The sequence below is a fragment of the Podarcis gaigeae genome (genome assembly GCF_964106915.1).
Source record: "Podarcis gaigeae genome assembly, chromosome: 4".
NCBI lineage: Eukaryota > Metazoa > Chordata > Lepidosauria > Squamata > Lacertidae > Podarcis > Podarcis gaigeae.
Window position 1 is genome coordinate 46,871,546 of NC_139677.1, and position 19,023 is coordinate 46,890,568.

Below are 19,023 nucleotides of genomic sequence, written 5' to 3' on the forward strand. Positions count from 1 at the left end.
TTTATTGGGGGTTTGCAGAAGAGAAACTGAGAGCTCCAACCCTCCTGCAGCAGCCTGCTGCATTTCTATGCTGGGCACAGAGGCGGGAAAGAGCATTCAATCCCTCTTCCACCAGCCTAATCACTGGACTGTATGAATTCCACGCACTTGACTGCAAGCAATTTCTCTCACCTATGGCTACCAGGCTAGTGGTTAAATAAATGTAAGGTTGACCCAAGTAATTACAAAGCACGAGACTATTCCATACTATCACAGAAGCTCAGCCAACTGGCAGGGATGTTTGTCCCTATGATGTCAGGGTAAAGCTCTGACAATCACAATTTTCTAACATCATGACTCTTATACAGCAAAAGTTCTCACTTTAAATTGACACTTCACTCACTGCTTCAAAATCACAACCATGTTAAGAGTCCTAAATGGCAATCTACACAGACACCTTTAATTTGGAAAGTATGTTTCTGTGAACATTCATTAACACGTTTTTCCTAAGCTATTATAAAGATTGTAATGGGAACCTAATGGTTGATCAGTGTTGAAGTTAATACAGATTCCTCACTTCTTTCAATCTTTCTCAAAATTTACAGTCCCTTCCAACTTTCTCTGTGTTAACATTAATTCCTTAGCAATTATTATGTTCATTAGCATTCCATGAAACCACAGGAAGACAAGTCAATAGGTAGAGGTGCCCAGTTCTTTTCAACAACAGAATTAGAGTGAATACCTGAATTTACTTCCATGTTTTTTTTTCTGATTACCACTGATATTTTTGAGGTGGATTAACAAAACTATCGGAGGGAGGAGACAAACTATGTGCTTTGCTTTACTTTACTTCTCCTTCATGTATTCGTCTTCACAAAAAAACAGTCACACTTAATACATAAGGTTGCAATCCTAAACACATTTGCTGGTAAGTAAATCCTATTCAATTCAGTGTTTCTCAATGGTCAGTTCTAAGCAACTATTTATCAGGAAATTGCAAGTTCTGGCTCAGACCTGAAAACAAACCTCTTTCCATTGAAATAAGTGCCATGAGGCAACAGTGATACAATTGTTTAACAAAAATAATGTATGATCAGTTTAGAAATTATTAACATATAATATCCAAGAGCAGAAAAAGTGCTCGAGAACCAGAAGGACTTCTCTTACTCCTGCGTGAAATTTTAAGGAAAGCTGAAGATCATTTGTGGAAAATTCTGTGAAGGTTGAGTGTGATTGTAAAGCGCAAGAGCTGATTTAACCAGCACTTTATATTCAGAACACAAGAAGACTGCAGCTATTTCATTCCACCAACTAAAAAGTGTTCCTTCTTTCTGAACATTTTCAGCTTAGAAAGTTATCAACAATTCCACACACAAGTGCAGCTCAAGGAAAGGTTAGGCTCCACTGAGACTTCCCTTCATAAGCCTCTTTGCCATTTTCAAAGGCCATTTAATTGTTAGCTTTGGGGCTGCTTTTGTGTGTGTGTGTGTATGTATGTGTGTGTGTGTGTGTGTGTGTGTGTGTGTATACACACTGTGTGAAGCAAAATGCCAACTCAGCAACTCTTAGCATTCTGAACCACACTTGGGAACACAGTAGCATCTTTAATGGATCTGCAGCAATTTTTAACTCCAATAAGCATGCAAGTTTGTTTAACAGAAAGCTAAAAATTCGGACAAAAATGCTTCCCTGTGCTCAAATGGTGGAATATGGTAAAAGAAGGAATGTGCAGTACTACAAGTGCAATGGATCCTTCCCACTACATTTCCTGCTTTATTTTGCATCAGCATTGTAAAAAGATGTGAAGGACTTAGGAAGCATCAGTGGAAAGAGATAAACAACAGTGTTGCCCATCTAGCTCAGTGCTGTCCATACTGATTGGCAGCAACTCTTCAGGGTTTCAGATGGGGTTCTCGCCTGTAACCACCTGGAGATGTCAGGGCATTGAACCTGGACTTTCTGACTACTAAGGATATTCTCTGGCACTTAGCTAAGGCCCTTACCCTGGAAGCAAATGGACTAAGAAATCTATTAGACAGGGAGACAAATTATCTAGCCTGCTTCCCTCTGCCTCATGCATGGGTTATCCTTATCTGTCTGGCTATGGGATACACTGGGGTAGTTGAATATTATGTATTCATCTCCTGAAACAGACGTTATGAAATCCTTCTCATGTTATAGTGATTGGGCTGCTCTAGTGTTAACAATCTCAATATGTGTTTATTGAATTCTAAGTTCAGAGGGACACATATTTAGTATTTTGTTTGGAGTAAAACTATGTGCAATTAGAGGGCCTATTTTCAAATACTTTCAGGACATCACTTTGGCAATTAATTACTCTAACAGGTTAGCTAATCTAATTTTTATATTTTGGAGCCCTTATACTTTAAATAATCGTTATTTATTTCATCATTCATTTCTTTTTTAAAATTAAATTTCCATATCACCCTTCATCCGAGGATTACAGGGTGGTTTACATTATTGGAAAGAAAGAAAGAAAGAAAGAAAGAAAGAAAGAAAGAAAGAAAGAAAGCTTCATCTTTCCCTTCCCAAACCAGTGTGCTCCATCTGTTGAAGGACCCATGCTGTTTCTGTTCCTAAAGGAATTCTTTGTGCAGAGGATTACTTCTTTATTTGTATTAAATCCATATCCCTCCATTCTTTCCAAAGGTGTCCAGGTTTATACACAAGGAAGCCATCATGTCTCAAGCAAAGTCCAGAAAGTGAATTCTGAGGTGCACACTGGTCATGCTTTCCTCTCTAATCCAATTTCCAAGCCCAGCTATAGAGCTAAACAGGAACTGGAGTGCAAGAACATACTTGCACATTCTGGCCTCACTTTACCACAGCTGAGTGGTACAGCATGTGGTTTACACGTAGAAGGCTCCGGGTTCAAACCCACAATATCCCCAAGAAGGAACTGGGGAAGACTTTTGTCTGACACCCTGAACAGCAGCTTAGACAATACTGATCTAGATGGGTTAATGGTCTTAGTACTGACCTGGCATCCTATGCTTTTACAGCTTTTGGGATGAGCCATGAAGCCCAAAGGAGATAGCATGAAGCAATGAATGCTATTTTCACTGACTGGTGAAATAAGCTCTCTCCTGTGCTGTTGCTGGTTCAGAATGTGTAAGTCTAATACCATGATGTGGATTACATGTTAAAAAGAAAGGAAAGCCCTCTTTGCACCCAAGCTCGCCCATCAGCGACTGAAATGCCCACAGTTTGGTCATTCTTTCCTTGCAGAGGGCTGGGGTGAAAATTAGTTCACACAGGACGAGCCTCAACAAACCAGCTCAGTATCACCTGCAAATACTGCCTATTTCAAATAACGCAAAACATTAACGTCCATCAGACATTCACTGTGACCTAAAAAATGAAGTCCTAAACTACCTTATCTCTAAATATGGCATGTAATGAATTATAATCAAATAATTTAAATATATGCATTAAGAGTCAACGATTTAAAATAAATCACTTTACGGTAAGACCTCTCTAATCTGCCCCATGATCATCAGATGTGGTATATATATTAAATATAATAAAGAAAGACAACAGCTGACTGTGCATGAGACAATTGCACCCATGGCATTTGCATCATGATGTGTTGAACACAGCCAGGGCCTCCTGGAACATCCTCTGGAACCCCCATTCTGGTTTCATTACTAATGGCAATTGAGTTAAACTTCTATAAAGATAAACAAAGCAAAAGAAAAAAGGAACATTCCAGCACAAGATTAACAAAGGTATTATGCAGGACGATTTAGGTGCAGACTGTGTTAGTAAACAATTTATCCCATTTGGGGGGGCGGCGGAATGAACGAATTCCTATGCCCCACAAATAACCCAGAGATGCATTTTAAATAAAAGAACACATTCTACTCATGTAAAAACACACTGATTCCTGGACTGTCCACGGGCCAGATTTAGAAGGTGATTGGGCCGGATCCGGCCCCCAGGCCTTAGTTTGCCTAGCCATGTTCTAAAGTCTCTAGTTTTAGTTTTCTATCTTCTGCATCCTTTATTACAACTTGTTCTGAAAACACTTCAGCAGCGAAAATGATAAAAGCAGCCTAACAGAATAAACCTAACCCTTGGACATGCTGGCTCGAAGGGATTAGGACTGGGTAGTGGTGCCTCCCTGCCACCAGGGCCAGGATGTCTGCTGTGGTGGCCCCTGCTATGCACATGGAAAATCCCTCCAGCAGCATTTCCACCAACAAAACAAGGTGTTCCAGAGATGGGTGAAGGCAGGGTGAAGGCAACCTTGAATCTGAATTCACAGCCTCTCAATTCCTCCCAAATCCCACGATCAGACATGTTGCCTGGTACAATGAAGGGAAAATGGTTAGGGCCAGATGAAACAAATACAGTGGTACCTCAGGTTAAGAATTTAATTCGTTCTGGAGGTCTGTTCTTAACCTGAGGTACCACTTTAGCTAATGGGGCCGCCTGCTGCCGCCACACGATTTCTGTTCTCATCCTGAAGCAAAGTTCTTAACCAGAGGTACTATTTCTGGATTAGCGGAGTCTGTAACCTGAAGCGTCTGTAACCTGAAGTGTCTGTAACCCGAGGTACTACTGTACTGCCCCGACTTCTACCCTGGCAGGCACAAATGTGAAGGGCTATAGAAGTGAAAGACTTTCTGCCACCTCACTCCCCACCCCACCCCCATCATTCCCAATTAGGTTTGCTCTGTCCATCATTAGAACTTATTTCATAGGAATATAAATATATTAAACATTTTTCGTTGTATTCTTGAATGTATTTCTAAAATGTGTATTTTATATTTAAATATTTTATCATATGCTCTTTGGATTCTAGCATGTGCACTTGCTAAAAAGCTGTTGTGGGTAAAAAAATTGAGCATGGAATTGCATATTCATTCTTCACATTATATTATTCTTAATTTGCAACAGCATTAGAGCAAGTTCCATCCCCCTCCCACTGCGATTTGAAAAATGCAGTATGAACTAGATGCGTATGTGTGAAGAATAACAAAATGCTGTCAGGTGGCAACAGGGAACCCCAAACACCTACTTACTAATAATCAGAAATTAAGAAATAATAAATCACCAGACTGCAGAACTGAAACAGCCTTTTGTCTTTTTTTGTGTTTTCCTGTTTTCCAGTAGTGCCTGAGATTATCACAGATTTAATGGACCAGCGGTATGAGTACGTTTAAATAGATAGATGGATATAAAATATATAGACTCAGATTTGGTTTTGGTTTTGCTAACTAAAGCTAACACTTCAAAGAAATACTAATATAAATCAAATTGTCACTCATTCTAGAGCAGAGTAAATTATGGGCCAATTAAAATGTAACCTGCCTGTAAAAGCTGTTATTTAGAGCTGCAAATATCCCTCCTCCCATCTTCTCCCAATTTCCTGAAGGGAAACTAATCAGGGTGAAAATAATAGAATAGTGATGCAGAAAGTAGCAGCCTCTTGTGGTTTGTGAAGGATTACTGTTTGTCTCAATCTATAATCCTCAGATGAGTGTGTTTTTGAGAAAAAGTTGGCCGTTTGTTGTTTTATTGGCTTTGGCTGGCATTTTCAGAATTCCAAGATGATGCACAAATTAAAAAGTTTTTGCATTAATATCAAGTAGGAGCAGAAGGGAGTAAATGTCAATTGCTAAATACAGTATGGTAATTATTTTTCTGTCTCTTTTGATGTGCAGCATTTTATTGTGTGCACACTGACAGTTTTTAAAGCTTGGTGAGCCAACCCCTCCAGCTGTTACTTGTCCACTGATCTATTTGCTTTTCAAAGCTTATCCTCTCCACTTCTGCCAAAGCAATTTCACTGCAGGGTCTTGTCGAATTCAGGATCAAACAATGATGACTGCAATTCCTTTGTGATAATGGACCGAATATCTTTTAGGGAACTATATTTCCTCTGGTATTAATAGGGTACAAGCAACACCTCAGTAAACTAGTTCTTATTTTAAGAGGCAAGGTTGAATATAGAGTACATTACTTTAACAAGGGTGTGTTTTTCTAAGATCCTATACTTTTTCTAAGATCCTATACTTTTCTAAGATCCTATACTAATTTCCTACAAAGGTACACCATATAAAACATTACTACCAATATTAAAATTTCTCATTTCTGTTCACAGCAAATACAAATTACACACACACACACACACACACACACACACACACACACACTTCTTATTCTCTAACCCCAGCATTTAGGAATATATATATATAATCAAGTTAACTTAGAGAAAATTGACTTATTTAGCAATATGATATACCAGATATAATACTGTATATTTTTTCTACTCGTAAATTTTACAATGATGCAGGTATCAACCACAATGCTGGGGGAGGGGGAATCACCAAAATGCAATACTCAGTGCTTTTGCCTTTAAAGTTTTCTATTAATGATGCAAACAAACAGCTTCTCCCTGTACACATTTTAGACTCTCTCCCTTTCCTTATCCCGACTTCCTGCTTAGCTGCTGCTTACATGTATTCTTTCATTCATACCTACACAGCCAGCATGTTCCAACTAGACCACATTCACCAAGACACGGAAGGCGCATTAAAGAGAGAGAGAGAGAGAGAGAGAGAGAGAAAGGAATGCACTGAATTAAACGTCAGTTCGAATTCCCAGAAGAAATCAAGCAGATATTTGACCTTTTAACTCGGTGAATGAAAAGTCTGGTGAGCTTTCTTCTGCAGGGTCCTTACACACATAATGGTAAATAATATGACTTCTCTCTCCCTCCTTTTTTTTTTTAAGGCACTCACAGAATGCAGCCTGATTAAAAGGTACTTTAGAAAGTGCCAGGCTACAAAATCGAGGGCTTTTAAACCCCTGAACGACAGAAATGTAGAGAGGAACTGGGCTGCGCGCCGGGAAAATTTCTTTGATGTCAGGATAAATCCCCCCCCCTCTCTCTGTGTGTACGTACTGTCACACACACACAAATTAAAAACAAACCCCCCACCCAGCCGCCTCTGCACCGGGGAGAAGAAATCTTTCATCTTCAAAGTCTACAGCCGTGGGAGAAAGGGTTAAACCCTGGCATGCTCCAGCCAGCTACAAGCACCTGCACTGAGAACAAGAGAAAACAGCTGGCAGGGAGGACGCTCAAGCTGTAAATTCCCAATGCAAAGACGTCTTCAGAAGTTTAATTTGCCTTTAACTACCCTGGCTTGCCAGCAGCACACAAGCCTCGACAAGTGCGAGGTTTTCAATGAAAAAGAGCAGGAAAAAAGGACGGGTTTGAATAATAATTAAACTTACCTTTTGAGTTGCTCCCTCATCGCCGTGAACTGATCAGAGACTCCAAAGAGGGAGGGAAAAGGAAAGGACGATGGAGAAGATTCCTAGACTCTGGGTGTGTGTGTTTGTGTGTGTGTGTCTTGTGTTTGTAACCTCACGCAAAACTAAGCCAGCCCGGCGCGAAGCAGCGAATAGCACTGCGGTGCGAGTAGCATTCTCGTGCTAAGGGCGTAAGAGAAGCGAAGTGGGGAGGGAAGGCTGCAGGGCTAGACAGGGCGGAGCTCTCGCTGCCTCGGCTCCACCTATTGAACCTGCAAACAACAAGCGGAGAACTCCAAAGAAATGGCACCGTTTGCATGGGAAGCGGAGGGGTTTATTTAAGGTAGAACCAAAAGATGCCATCCGGCGTGCCTCCGAAGAATGCCAGGACTAGGCGAAAGGACCGAAGCGCAAATGATCTCATGTAAGAGAAGCGAGCACTGGAGCAAGGGGGCTGGGATGGCTCCTCCTGAAATGTAGGAGATGACAGAGAAAGGAGGAAAAAATGGGGAAACTCGCAGGCACAAAGAATTAATTCACTGAGGTCTGATTTCATTATTACGCTTTAAGCTCCAGCCTTTTCTGACCTTGCGTTCTTCGGTTAAAAGATTGGAGAGGGCAACAGCGGAACACAAGGGAAAATGTGGGTATGGAAAGAGACGTTTTTAAAACGACGCGCTGTTCCGGATGTAAAATGTCCAACTACTTCAGCACATTTAGATATAACCTCTTTATTCTGCATCTGTAACACAACTTCAATAAGTCATACGGCGCTCCCCACCTACTCAAAGCCATTTCTCTTTCTATCCTTCCCCCACGCAATCTTTAAAATGCAAGAAAAGCGAAATGAGAGTGCAGATGGTCCTCTTGAATGCTCCATGTTTTCATTACAGTGGCATAGCGTGGGTTGTCAGCATCTGGGGCAAGGCAAGTAATTTGCGCCCCCTAACCCATGAGCCAGGTAGGGGCAGAGAGCTGCGAGTTCGAGCGCCCCCCCAGATGTTGCGCCCGGTGCGGCTGGCCCCCCCAGCACCCCCCACGCTACGCCACTGTTTCATTAGGTTAATTTTTAGGAATGCAAATGGATTGCAGTCCATGAAAGCTTATGCCACAGTCTCCCCCACCCCACGAAAACACACATTTTTATTGCCATTTCAACATAAAGGTAAACTGTATAACATATACATTAACTTTGTCGCATTACTGAGTTTCACCCTGTTAGTCTTTCAGATGCCACAAGACTTTGTGGCTTTGGGGTGTGCATGGTTTATAAGAATTTTAGCTTATATTGCTGCAATGGTGATAAGGAGAAAAAGTATTTTCATGTAAAGTATGAGTAACATGAATACTTAAATTGCTCTGAACTGATAATCTTTGTAGGCCAGTTGAGCATGTAATGGGAATAGATTGGCAATATTTCCCAGGCATGACAGATAATGCATGCTTGGTATGGTCCAAGAGGATACCCACTGTGACCTCTAAGGGAAGGGTTTGTGCGCCTTTGAATTCTTCTGTGATAATAAACCTTCTGGATGAGTATGGATCTGCTGGGTACCAACTCCGATGCTCACTAAGAGAAAGCCAACATACAGTAGCATGCCACTCACTCTGTGCTGTTCACACAGACAGAACAAGGGCATTTCTATGGAAATGAGAGTATTGTACCCAAACTCTCTCCAACATTAGAGACAATTCTGGGACACATTTAGGGTAGTGAGTTGGCCAAGGTAGAAACCGCCCAAGAGCCTAGACTTGCATGCTGCTTTTTTCCTGGCAGATGCCCCTTGCCTCATCCCAGACAGCTGTCTACTCTATATAGTTGAGCTCAGCCTAATAGGAAAGGTGTGGGAAAGATGCAGTGCATGACAATACTGTATCCTGAGTGCTATCGTCTGTGTTGAAATAATGATTTACACCCTGCATTCAGTGTAGGTGGAAGTAGGGTGTGTGTGTGCCACAGTGCAAACTGCATAAGTTTGATAAGAATTAGAGCAGTACAAACCTGCAGGTGCAGATATGAGCTTAGGTTAAAAAGTAACCTCACTGTGGCGGGGAAAGGTTGTATGGATCTATTCACAACTGTCTACTCCAGTGAATCACCAGTCTGAAAGAGAGCTATGGCATTAGCTTAAGGTCAACATCTTGAGCAGTCTGAGTCTAAATGTGCACCAGTCTGAGTCTAAGTGTGGAGAATAGCTACATACTGTTCAGCTTTTATTTCCGTATTTGAAATTGGATTGCTCCAACATATATCCAGAATCCCAAATCAGTCATGATAAACTGTTATTTAGCAGTGTTTCCATTTAACCATACATGTTGCAAGGTCTTTTTTTGATTCATTAAAAAAAAATCACCAGATCAGTGTTTATACTGTATTTTAGCTACCACTAAAGAAAGACCGTACTGCTACATATTGTTACAGCCCCCCCCCCCAATTCCTGCTGAGCCAGGCACAGGATTCCAGGGGTCTTGGTCCTCAACCAAAGTCTGTGCTACTTTGGAGAACTGAAGACATGGCGGAGCCTGTCGTAGCTTTAAGAAAAATGATTTATTCACATATTCACCACTTTAGTCTACATAAAGGGAATACAGATCTCTCACACACATCCAACCACCTTAGCAACCGCTGTGTGCCCAGGCCCAAGGATTCCTCTTAGATCAGGGGCGAGCAACCTTTTTCAGCCATGGGCTGCTACACTGTCCCTCAGACCATGTGCTGGGCTGGACTATATTTTGAAAAAAATTATGAACGAATTCCTATGCCCCACAAATAATCCAGAGATGCATTTTAAATAAAAGGACACATTCTACTCATGTAAAACATGCTGATTCCTGGACTGTCTGCAGGCCGGACTGAGAAGACAATTGGGCTGCATCTAGCCCCCCCCCCTTAGGTTGCATACCCCTGTCTTAGATGGACTATCAACACCTTTTGTTATGTTAACAACTTGGCTCACCCTAAGCTGGTTATGTAAAGCTGCCTGAGCTTGTGATCCTAAACTGAATGCAAAAAGGCTTGGCTTAGTTTTAATTAACCAAACTTTGCTTACTTCAAGAATTTATGAGTTTGCTCAAATTCTAGCTCTTTATTGAATCTAGAGATTATGGAGAGTCTGTCCCTCTCCCAAACTCATAACATCATCAGAACAGAAGCAGTGGTCTAGCATAGGGGTCAGCAAACTTTTTCAGCAGGAGGCCAGTCCACTGTCCCTCAGACCTTGTGGGGGGCCGGACTATATTTTTTATGGGGGGGGGGGAGAGAAATGAATGAATTACTATGCTCCACAAATAACCCAGAGATGCATTTTAAATAAAAGCACACATTCTACTCATGCAAAAACACTAGGGAAGCCCCACAAATAACCCAGAGGTGCATTTTAAATTAAAGGGCACATTCTACTCATGTAAAAACATGCTGATTCCTAGACCGTCCACAGGCCGGACTGAGAAAGCAATTGGGCCAGATCCGGTCCCTGGGCCTTAGTTTGCCTACCCATGGTCTAGCAGCACAGATTCACATACACACTATTCAATATCCTGATCTCTATTCTGCAGATACTATCCCTATCTTCTATGACCAGGAGAACTCTTCACAAGTGGAAAGTTCGTATAGATACACAAAACATTTCACTTCATAGAAGAGAGTGTGAATCCCTGCAAATAAATACAATATATGCAGCAGAACCTCTATGTATATTGGGTGGGGTGGAATCAGTTCAAAGGCCACCATATTGAAACAGTAGACTTCATGCTTAGCAAACAACGTTGAGGGGTTTTTTAAATAACCAAACGGTGTATAAATTTTATGAAACAATAAATTAGTTTCCATAAACGACTTAAAAATAGACACTTGTAATCAAGGAATCAAATCACTAGGAGCATAGGAAACTCCCTTATACCAAGGGGACAATCTAGCTCAATATTTTCTACACTGAACCGCAGTATCAATGGCTTTACCTACCACACTCCCCATCTGGCATTACATATGATGCCATGCAAGATAGGGCCTGTTTTACAGTGGCAGTGAGGTTATGGGAACCTCTAGAGAGTGTAATGACTTCACAGCATAAGGCTATGATACTTTTCCTGAGGGACTATATAAACTGTGAAGTGTTGATGTTGTTAAACATGTTTATTTTTCCTGAATTATTTGCCAGGAATAGATTCTTTTTAAATTTGGTGTATTGGTTTTTATAAACTTTCGTTATTTTCTATATTTTTAACATTTCTGTAAGTCATCTGGTAGATCAGTGGTGGATAGAAGGGCAGAATGCAAATATTTTAATTAATTAAATCTATAGAAATATATCAAGACTTGATAATGCTGCCCCCTGGTCTCTCCATGGTCAACTAAAGGCAGCTTTGAGTGAAGGCACCTAGAAGGCATTAATAATGGCTACTGCTAAAGAAAAACCTCCCCAACAGCTCCATCAAAGTCTAAGGCCACGTATCTTATGAAAGTAACACGATCAAGCTCAGATTTTCTGCATACCCTCCAACATTTATCCAATGAAAATAGGGATGTCCCATTCCATAATGATAATTTTACTATTTATACTCCACACATCTTTCTGGGTTGCCCCAGCCACTCTGGGCAGCTTCCAACATATGTAAAAACATAATAAAACATTAAACATTAATAAACTTCCATATACAGGATTGCCTTCAGACGGCTCGGGGGCCAGATAACTCCATACCCTCCAACATTTCTCCAATGAAAATAGGGACATCCTAGAGAAAAGTGGGACATTCCAGAATCAAATCAGAAACCGGGACAGTTTCTCTAAATCAGGGACATCCCTGGAAAATAGAGACACTTGGAGGGTCTGTTTCTGTTCAGGGACAAGTCAGTGCTTCATGCAATTATATGTTTCTGTATATTCGTATACATGTTTTATAGCAGGTTCATGGGATTTTTGGAACTTACAGTTTCTTGATATTTTTCAGTTATATTTACTGTAAACAATACAGTCCCACCAGAACATGTTATAATATTTCATGACTATTGTAGTCCATCCTAAGCCTAATGGGACAGAGCAAATTAATAGTCCAAATAATGAAATAAATGTCAAAAAGTAAATTGTTTATAGAATTTAAGAATATTTTTTTTAATATACAAGATAAATATTCAACTCATGTTCAGAATTCACCACATACAATATGGCTATAATTGCCTAAAAACTGTGTATTTGTGGTCGTCCCATAAGGAAACAAAGAAATCAGAGTTCACCACAAATAAAGTAGGGTCTTGGAAGCCATCACACCAGACATTTGTTATGTAAATGGCTCAGGCCCCAAATATCTGAAAGACCACCAACTTCCTTACAGACACTCTCAAGTGTTAAGATTGGCAAAGGGGACCCTCTTGCTAGTTCTGCTGCCCTCAGAAATCTGGGGGAGTAGTGACCAGCATGTTTTCTATGCGAGTCCCTAAGTTGTGGTAGTCCCAACCCCACTGAGGTATATCCAGCAACTTTATTATACAGTTTTCACAAATGCTGAATTGTACCTCTTTACCATGGCTTTTAACACCTGAGAAGTATTATTCAGGACCTATCCTCCTTTTGTGATTGTATTTTTTTTTTGGTAATTTTAAGTTTTAATGTATTTTAAATCATTCTGGGAATTTAGGATGACGTGTGGGATCATAACATTATGCTAATTAGCATTCCCATAGTTCTGCTTTCTGGTGTGAAAGTTGAAGGGAAAAGTGAAACTGGGCTACATGTTTTACCAGAATGTCTGCAATATTTTGCTTGAGCTCCAGGATGAATTTGAATGATGCCCGCTCCTCCTTTCAGTAATCTTTATAACACTGTATTTGCTCATTCATGTCCATTTCTATTACTAGCTTAAGGAGAAATATTGATCACTGCTCCACTTTACTATGTATTTACACACAAAATACTAAAATAACTAAAACATCTAGAAATCTATTTTTAATTATGTTTACATATTTCTTCCTAATCCCACGGAAATAAGGAGAATCAGATTGCCTCAGAAGTAATGAAACCTGAGACAAAGCATTCTGAAGTAACTGCTACTGAGAATGTGAGCAGCAGTCAGCTTCAATAAGAGCTTTCAATTCCCAGTCCACCTTAATAGTAAATTGAAGCTGTCCTTTGGCACATTCTGTCTTCTTTTCCCATGCATTGTTACCAAGTACTAGGAGTATAAAAACTAGTCTGAAATTCTGACACTTTGCATAATCTTCTTTCTCCTTCAGTAACAAATAAAGCATTGTATTCAATTAGACTCACAGCAGGTGAAAACCCCAATTAGTGTATCCATTCTCCTGGCGCTTTTTTCCTACCTTACACCCACACAGCACCCTTAAAAAAAATCAAAAACACTGAAGGGGAAATCTGAGTCATTCCACAATTCAAAAGCATATTAACTCTTTGATCTCCACATCAAAATGTTATCAGCTGAATAACAAATGGGGGGAAAACACACATGAAAAGAAAAGAGAGAAAACGTCTGACTAGCTTTACAATTTCAGAACAGAAAAATATATATATTATATGCTTTTGGCTGGTTGACACAAATCTATAAAATCTCTTGGCTTGTCCTACCTACAAAAACATGAAATGAACAATGACAAAACTACCCTAAGATGACAAAATTGCTGCTCTGCTCCAGAGGAAATAGATTTGAGTGGGGATGACGAGTGGCAGTTAAGGGAAGCAATAAATAAAATACTGTAAAGTAAATCCATGTAAAATAATGGGCACAGCTCACTCAGGACCAATGGAAAAATGCCCTATTTATATAGTGTTTTCTAAAAGGGTTGAAATCATTTATTATGAGATGTCACAATACCCCAATAATTCATCTGCCTTGCTCTATTCCTTAGTCAAGTGTGAACCTGATATTTGTGTTGTATTTGGCTTCACCTCTAGCAGATAACAGAGTAGAGTTGCAGGACTTCATCTCTGTGTTGATGGAGTTTATGTATCCCTTGCCATATATATATCAGGATCCTGGAAAATCTTAAAACCCAATGGACTGTATAGGGCAATATGTCAAGGAGAAAGTGTGTATATTTGTGTCATTCCACATTTTAAATGGCTAAAAATGACAACAGGATTTGTCATTTTTGATACCTCTGATGGTACATAGGAAGTTTGACCTGTTTTGTTCCGTTGAAGTCTCTAAAGATGTAAGACTAAATGGTTTATTTAGTGAAGTGACATTATGAGCAACATATACTAACAAAATAATTGTATCATTGTGTTCACTGCTTCTTAGAGTATCCTTTGATCTACTGCTCTCTCTCCATGTACCTAGGTGCACACTTTCCTAGAAAATACAACAGGATTTATAGTTTAAGCTTACTGTGAAAATCTGAAGGAAGTCCCATCATGCCAAACAGGCTTTATCGCAAGGTAAATGGGTGAAGAATTGCAGCTTAATTAGTGATATTTTCTTTCTGGATATTTTGCATATAGTGGAACAATGATCTTAAAGTACTTTCATTTGCCATTTAATTAAACATTTTAATTATAAAACCAACATGGGGACAAACTTTAAGAGCTATCTATGATTGGTTGGAGTCCACATGTGCCTAAGACTCCAATCAATTCTATGTCTATTTACTTTGGACTAAATTCTACAGCAAACTATGGCAAGTTCTTAAAGAAATGGGAGTGCCTGATCACCACATCTGTCAACTGAGAAATCTCTATGTGGGACAAGAAGCTACTGTTAGAATTATATATGGAATAACTGATTGGTTCAAAATTGGGAAAGGAGTATGGCAAGTCTGTATATTGTCTCCTTGCTTATTTAACTTATATGCAGAATTCATCATGCGAAAAGCTGGACTGAATGAATCCCAAGCCGCAATTAAGATTGCCGGAAGAAATATTAACAACCAACATGGGGTTAATATTAATAAAATATTAACATATGCAGATGACACAACCTTGATGGCAGAAAGTGAGGAGGAATTAAAGAACCTTTTAATGAGGGTGAAAGAGGAGAGCGCAAAATATGGTCTGAAGCTCAACATCAAAAAAACGAAGATCATGGCCACTGGGCCCATCACCTCCTGGCAAATAGAAGGGGAAGAAATGGAGGCAGCGAGAGATTTTACTTTCTTCTCCACAGGACGCACACACATTTCCCCTTCATTTTTGGAGGGGAAAAAGTACGTCCTGTAGAGCGAAAAATATGGTATATACTACCAGTCTTCAAATAAAGTTTTTTGGGGAGTTAAATTATGTCTTGGTAAGTATTGAGAACAGATGCACATTTTCCTGCAGAGTATTTCATTTGTACAGTGCCCTGTTTTTACTTGTTACATTTCTATTGTACCTTTCCCCCAAGGAGTACAGAAAAAGTTCCCAGGTGTTCTCCCAACCAGTTGCTTTCCAGGCCCAACCCTGCTTAGCTTTCACAGAGTTGCTTCTTTTAACTATATGTCTGAATATGACTGAATTGTCCAATTAAACTGCTCACATGAGTAGTGTACTACGTAATTTGTCTAGCAGAGGATGCTGGGACAGGAAGACCACCTGTTCCTTATCAGGTTGTACTCATCATCAGAAGCCATTCTCCAAGTTTCCCCCTTTCTCTTAGCTGGGTGGAATGCCAAATTTGATGCCCTCCAAGCATTAGGAGAAGATTGTCTAGACATACAAACATGTTACTTTGGCTTGTTTTAATTTATTAGGTTTTATTGATTCTGCTGTTTTTTATTCACTTTGCTGTGCTCTGCTGGTTCCTGAAGTATTGGGGTTTTCTTAATTAACAAGTTTCACTGTATTTATTGATGTTTTATCAGTTTATGTGAGCCACCCTGGGATTATTATTATTTTTTAAAATAAGATTGACATGTCAGTGTTTCAGATAAATTAATTGGAAAGATGTGGACTCTTGTGTGAGTTCACTGCTCACATGAGTAGACCACCATGAAATCTGAGAGAATCCATAATTAGTCCCAAAAAGTCACAGAAGCCTGGAATTAGAATCACAAATTAGATGATTTATAGTTAAACCTGTGCCTTTAGAGAAGTAAGCAGCATGGAGTTCAGTGGAGCTTATTTCCAGCAAAGGGGATATAGGATTACAGCCTTACTGATCCAGATTTTTAACTGGTGACCCAGATAGTCTCTTCACTTACTTTCACTAGCTAGATTTTCTCACCCATTGCTAATAGTTCAGGGCTGGCTAACCTGGGGCCCTCCAGAAGTTGTTGGACCACAACTCCCCAATCCCTTTTGACACTCCAGAGATGACTAGCATAGGATATTTCCCTCATTCTCTAACAGAAATAAATGTAGTTTCGCTTCTTCCATTAGAATAGGAGAGAACCATTACATCTCCCTCTAGATTGGCTCCTCCTCCTGACATGTGCTTTCCTTAAGATCATGGTCCCTGAGACTCTGCCTGCTCTGCCCACTCTGTGACAGGGGCCATCAGCCTCTTCCTCAGTTCCTTGGATTTACCCACAATGCAATGTTATTCCTACTTGATGTAATTTGTGGGTATCATCCCAGCAATCAGAGATTCTTGTTGGGCCAGGTAGTTAGTTTTCAGCCACAATCACTAACACAATTAGAGGTTTTTACAAGATAAGATGTTTAAAGCTGCTCTCAGCATCTGCCTTTTTAAAAAGGGCAAGTACATTCACAGCATTTCATAAACCAAAACTGCAGTTTTGCTGTAATTCTGAGAAACAGCAAGAATTTTCTGCTGCAAACTCGTGCACTCTTCAAGCTGTCTCTCTTTTTAGCTTCCAATTCAGGTTTGAAGTACATTCATTATTTTTGTTCAGACCACTTCCTTCAACTGATGCCAAGAACGTACTTAAATGTCTTGCTGATTTCGGGAGTTTATTGAAATCTGTTTGTGAGGCGCTATAAGAATGATAACTGCCATTTTGGTGGTGAAGAAAGAGTACTGCGGCCTTAAATGAAGGAAAAGCTACAAATTGATCCATGCTGGGAGGAAGGTTTTACTCAAGTTGACAATTTTACTTTGCAAGATAAAGCTGAATTTCAGTTTCAGTCACATCACACTGCAATAACTTCTTAATCTGTACCAAACAGTAGGTGTGAATTGTCATTGTGTCCATGAGCTGGGCTGTGAAAGTTAATTTTCTATGCATCTGCCTTTTTAAAAAAACAAAAACAAACAAAAGAAATCTCAATAACCTCATCCACTTGAGTAGCAAAGAGGCAAATTACCTTTGGACAGCCACATTTTTGTTAAAATACTTTTGCCTGCTTTGCAGATACATGTTTGTAACTACTTCAAATGGAAATTCAATCAAAACATGAAAATTTCATTAAGACAGAAATTATATTTAGTATTAGCCATGAGCCAAAGGTTTTATTTAATACCATCCAATTCACTTTTACAGAGCTGGAGGGGCAGAAATCTGTGTCTGCTTTCACTCCTTCTAATTCCATATACGTACATAATATCACATTCTGTTATATCATTCAATGTATCCACTAATACTTTAATTGAGTAAGTGGGGGGGGGGGAGAGACAAATTAAAGATTCTGTGACCTTCAGAAACCATACAATTTTTTTCCTTCTCCAGCATTTGTTATCTACCTTCTGCATGTATGTGTGTGCAAACACACACCATCACAAGATTAGGCTTGCAGGTTGCGTAATAAGCCCAAGGCTGCACAGAATTTTAATATGTTGGCTTGGATTATGCTGACAGCTCCACAGCTTTTATTTACACTCAGGAAAGTCTGGAGGCAAACTGTATGTACAGTGGCTGAGATGGTTCTTGAGCCTATGGATAGCAGAACCACAAAGATAATACTGTATTTCACTTGTATTTGTTCAGTGATATCAGGGCACAAGACCTATCCTATTAGAGTCTCAGATACAAAAATCAGGTTTCCACCTAGAAACAATGTACAGTGTCTCTTCTCCAAGAAATAATTATTGGAGTCTTGTTTTGTTAGAAGCCCTCCACCCGGTGCATTCTTAGTAAAGCAAAACTTTTGGTTCTCCCTGCTCTGTTACTATCCCAGTTATAGTATTACAGAAAATGCAATGCTGCTGACTAAAAATAATCACAGTAGGTAACTTTCATTTTGTAAAGTGCAGATCTCAGATCTGTTGGAGTAGGAAAACTAGTGGCAAATAGGAGCACCTTGCATGAAGATAAGCAGTTTTGACTCATGGAAAAGACTGTCTGGGTTATGCAGAATGCTTTGTCTTAAAACATATGCAAGTACAGTGGTACCTCGGGTTACATATGCTTCAGGTTACATACGCTTCAGGTTACAGACTCCACTAACCCAGAAATAATACCTCAGGTTAAGAACTTTGCTTCAGGATGAGAACAAAAATCACGCCGCCGCGGCTCGGCAGCAGCGGGAGGCCCCTTTAGCTAAAGTGGTGCTTCAGGTTAAAAACAGTTTCAGGTTAAGAACGGACCTCCGGAACGAATTAAGTATGTAACCAGAGGTACCACTGTAATCTCAAACTGGTGGAACTGAATGCCTCTAGAATGCCCTCAGGGCTATCTCCATGTCACACTTCCTTCTTAGCTACAGGCCTCCCCACCCTTGGCCACATCCCACACCAGCCCTGTTTCTCACCATCCATGAATGTGGAGTGTGTCCTTGAATTCTGATAGAGAAGGATGTGGGAGTATATCTAGAAAGCAGTCTGTTGTACGAAGGTAAAATGCAACATTCATTCCTCCACTCGTGTTTGTTTCTGGTCCCACCCACTGGTAGCATGTGGCCCCAGGAAAGTTGCCCAAAAGAGAAAACAGCC

General features: G+C 40.0%; 1 protein-coding gene across 27 annotated transcripts in view; it reads right to left on the reverse strand.

Annotated features, from left to right (window-relative positions):
* Positions 1–19,023, reverse strand: part of DMD (dystrophin) — a 991,104-nt gene that overhangs the window by 73,435 nt on the left and 898,646 nt on the right. For 2 of the 27 annotated variants that reach the window (XM_083734099.1, XM_083734101.1), the window contains exon 1: positions 7,249–7,683. The exons of 23 other annotated variants lie outside the window; for them this stretch is intronic. In XM_083734099.1, the coding sequence (XP_083590225.1) occupies positions 7,249–7,268 (20 nt within the window). In that variant the 5' untranslated portion in view covers positions 7,269–7,683. Of the gene's footprint in view, positions 1–7,248; positions 7,684–19,023 lie in introns of those variants that run through there. 2 more of the 27 variants (XM_083734102.1, XM_083734100.1) reach the window with 2 other exon arrangements.